This window comes from Triticum urartu, chromosome 7 (genome assembly GCF_003073215.2).
Source record: "Triticum urartu cultivar G1812 chromosome 7, Tu2.1, whole genome shotgun sequence".
NCBI lineage: Eukaryota > Viridiplantae > Streptophyta > Magnoliopsida > Poales > Poaceae > Triticum > Triticum urartu.
Genome location: NC_053028.1, coordinates 95265919 through 95269300, shown reverse-complemented (window position 1 = coordinate 95269300; position 3382 = coordinate 95265919). Strand labels below are relative to the sequence as shown.

The 3382-nt window shown below is 42.0% G+C and overlaps 1 protein-coding gene across 1 annotated transcript; it reads left to right on the top strand.

Annotated features, from left to right (window-relative positions):
* The first annotated feature begins 1281 nt into the window (after nucleotides 1-1281).
* LOC125524779 (60S ribosomal protein L39) lies at nucleotides 1282-1965 on the top strand. The gene is made up of 3 exons (XM_048689808.1): nucleotides 1282-1386; nucleotides 1501-1604; nucleotides 1697-1965. Exons 1-3 carry the CDS (start codon nucleotides 1384-1386, stop codon nucleotides 1743-1745), a joined length of 156 nt encoding a protein of 51 aa, XP_048545765.1. The 5' UTR covers nucleotides 1282-1383; the 3' UTR covers nucleotides 1746-1965.
* The last annotated feature ends 1417 nt before the right edge of the window (nucleotides 1966-3382 follow it).

The window sequence follows — 3382 nt, the reverse complement described above, 5'->3', positions numbered from 1 at the left end:
TCGGCGGTGGGGATGGAGGCGGTCATAGACATTGTTGAGGAAATCGTTAACTGGTAGCTACTCGGTTGGCTGGCGAGTAGGGGACCAATAGGCTAATTGGCAAGTTAATCCATTAACCGGACGATTTACTAGTTTATCGGCTACTCGGTGATCCTACGACTACGAGTAGGGATTAATCAGCAAGTTAACTAGTTAACCAGATGAATTTTTTAACAGGGTCACAAGGATGAAATGTTCTCCCGCCATTGTTTATGGTTTTGGGAAGTGGATTGGGAAGCGAGAGTGTTGTTCTAATCCTGAGCTCATGTGAGCTCGGGTGAACAATTAAAAATGAAAAACAATTCAAAAAATTCTAAATTTTTGTTGTGTGAAACATTTGCAATGTTTTGATAGATTGTAAAATTTTATTATGAAATGACGTTCGTGGAAGACATGGCAAAAAAAAAAATTCAATGCTCCCAAATGTGGAGCATCAATTTTGTTTTTTAGCCACATTTTCCATTAATGTCATCTGGTGATGAATTTTTGGAAGCTGTGATACATTTGTCAATGGTTCACATATAAAAGTTCAGAATTTCTTTTTCAAATTTTACTGTTCACCGGACATCACATGAGCTCGGGATCAAAACAACAACATCTATCGGGAAGGATCAAGTTACGACAATAGGTAGGGTTTTTTTAGTAAAAAATAAGTAGGGATAAGAGGGGAGTTTTTTGGGAGCTCCTCTCAGATTTTTTTAGAACCATTGACTCTCCAATTCTTGACTGCCTTTTAGGTAAAGGGTTGGTACCCTTTAGACTCTCCTCGTTTTACTAAACTGGCATCCAAGAGACTCTGCATATCAGTACTACTATCATTTAATAGTTTGTATACAATCCAACCAAATTTATATTTTAGTACAACCCTCGTTGCATATCCACCTGTTTTTATGCCAACACAGATTTGAAAAATTAACACTTAATGTCTGAAACTTCTCTGAAACACAAAAGTGTGTACTGAGGAGTACATGCGCATGTATTTGGAACTCGGAAACAGAAGAAATCGTTTTTTTCAGGGTTAGAGGAGGTCGTTATTGTGAGGGAGGACGGAGTCAGAGATGTAAATTATGAGCCCATTAAAGCCCAGTCTTTGATGTCTGTCTTGGAAAGAGTACAGACACGTTACGAGCCCATGAAAGTCCAGTTCTGTATGTTTGACAGAAAGGCCCACCAGCAGTAGTCAGCCCGCCGATCTATTTCATTCCAAGGAAACTAGCCGAGCCCATTAGGCCCATACGGCACTGCTCTCCACTATATAAGCCCTCACGCCTTCCATTTCCCCTTCCTCCGATCCAAGGGTTTCCTCGCGCCGCCGCCGCAGCCGCCTCCGTCTCCGCCGCCACGATGGTACGCATCTCCGTTCACTCTCCCCCGAATCTCTCTCCCATCTGCTTCGATTCCTCTCCCCGTGTTCCCTCCTCCATGGATCCCCGCTGACCCGTCGCCTCCAATCCGCCGCAGCCGTCGCACAAGACCTTCCGGATCAAGCAGAAGCTGGCCAAGAAGCAGCGCCAGAACCGCCCCATCCCCTACTGGATCCGCATGAGGACCGACAACACCATCAGGTACCTTCCGCCGCCATCATCTTTCACCCCCGGTTAGTAATGGATCTATGGAGAGGAGGCGGCGCCCCTAAGCTGTTTCGTTGCTGTCTCAGGTACAACGCCAAGCGCAGGCACTGGCGCCGCACCAAGCTCGGATTCTAAGCCGGGGATGACGGCGATGACACCCCGTTGCTGCCGACGGGAGAAGGGTCTAGGGTACCTAGGGTTTATGACGTCTTGTTGTTTTTGCAAGCATATGTGACTCCGCGATGCCAGTTTTAAGATTTTGCTTGTGTTGAAAGATATTATTATTTACTGCTTGTAGCCTACCTGGGATACCATCATATTTTGCTGATTATGGAACCGCTTTTATCCTGCTTAAGCTCTGTATTTTGCCTGAGTTGAAATGGCCTGACCAGTTGAAATCCTAAATTACCCTAATATGGTTACCTACATGCATTTTGAATGAATTTCTTGTGTAGCTGTTTGGCTTTAAGTTCATTTGGGTGTAGGATTGTTAGCTGGTTGCTTGGTTGGGAATTGTGGTTTGTGGTTTGTGTAGAATACCTGTTGTAGGCAAGTGTAATTCCTGGGTGACTTGCCTAGTATCCTGAACAATTTGATCTTCCATATGGTAGCTTTTGTGTAGGTTGATTCACTGTTATACAATTAGATGCCCCAACTTTGATAGGCAGGATTTTTTCCTTTTGCTTGGTAGGGGATTGACCTGTTGTAGTTGTACCAGTACCTTGATTTATTAATGACCCGTTTGCCATTTGTAATTCCTTTGTGCATGCCCTATTTCTCACTCAATTAGGTATTCTGTCTGGATGTTTAGTTTTCTGAACAATTGGGATTTGGATGTTTTTGTTGTTTTTAGTGCTGATACCTGTCATTAGATAAGTATTTTAATGTATATGGTTTGCTACAGATAAAATGTTCCTTTAGTAGCTAGTGCTGATACTTGTTTGAACAAGGTCTAATTTCCTTATGTGTGATCGATTTGAAGGGGCTTGGTTATGTGTGACCTCAGGGGCGTGAGTTGAGGTGGTTTGGTAAGGGTTTGCTTGCTGTACTTTATATGTAATGAAATGATGAAAGATGAGTACATATGACAATTCAATTTTGGGGCCCTGCCTGTTCACCTATTGATTAAATCCATTTCTTGTGTATTGATTTGATTTGAGTTGTGGACCCCAACTGAAATCAAATCAATACTGCTAACCATTGCCATTGCCCTGTTGTAGTGTGTTTTCGACTTTTTGATTGTTCAGTAAGGCGTTTCATGTGATTGCAGAGTGGCCAACACAGTCAGGAGTTCAATGTTTGTTTCTTAGCTAGCACTCCCTTGGTCCCTCTGTTCACTATCATAAGACGTTTTAGGTATTTCAATTTGGACTACATATGCATTTGAATGATTCTTAAAATAATCATGAAAATGTGTCAAGTACATCTGATTAAGAAAAGAAGTTAGAACATATCTGATAATAACTAAGCTATGAGCCCTCTGACAATGCTATACTTAACAACTAAGTTCTTTTACCATTATTTATAGTGAATTACACAGAATATATAGTAACAGCGGTGCTTGTGAGAGGTAAGATTATCTATGCAAGGTGCTATCAGCATATCACTAGGAGTTGTGTTTCCCATTATTGTAGGGAGGTGCTATCAGCATATCACTAGGAGTTGTGTGTTTACCATTATTGTATAGAGCTTCTAATAGGCAGTAGGAATGCTTCAACTGCTTTCAGATACTACTCTTTGTGTAGTCATGCTTATGCAATGGTTACACATGG

Coding starts and splice junctions, on each gene's coding strand:
- LOC125524779 (XM_048689808.1), top strand. Junction 1,605..1,696: donor AGGACCGACAACACCATCAG/GTACCTTCCGCC, acceptor TTGCTGTCTCAG/GTACAACGCCAAGCGCAGGC.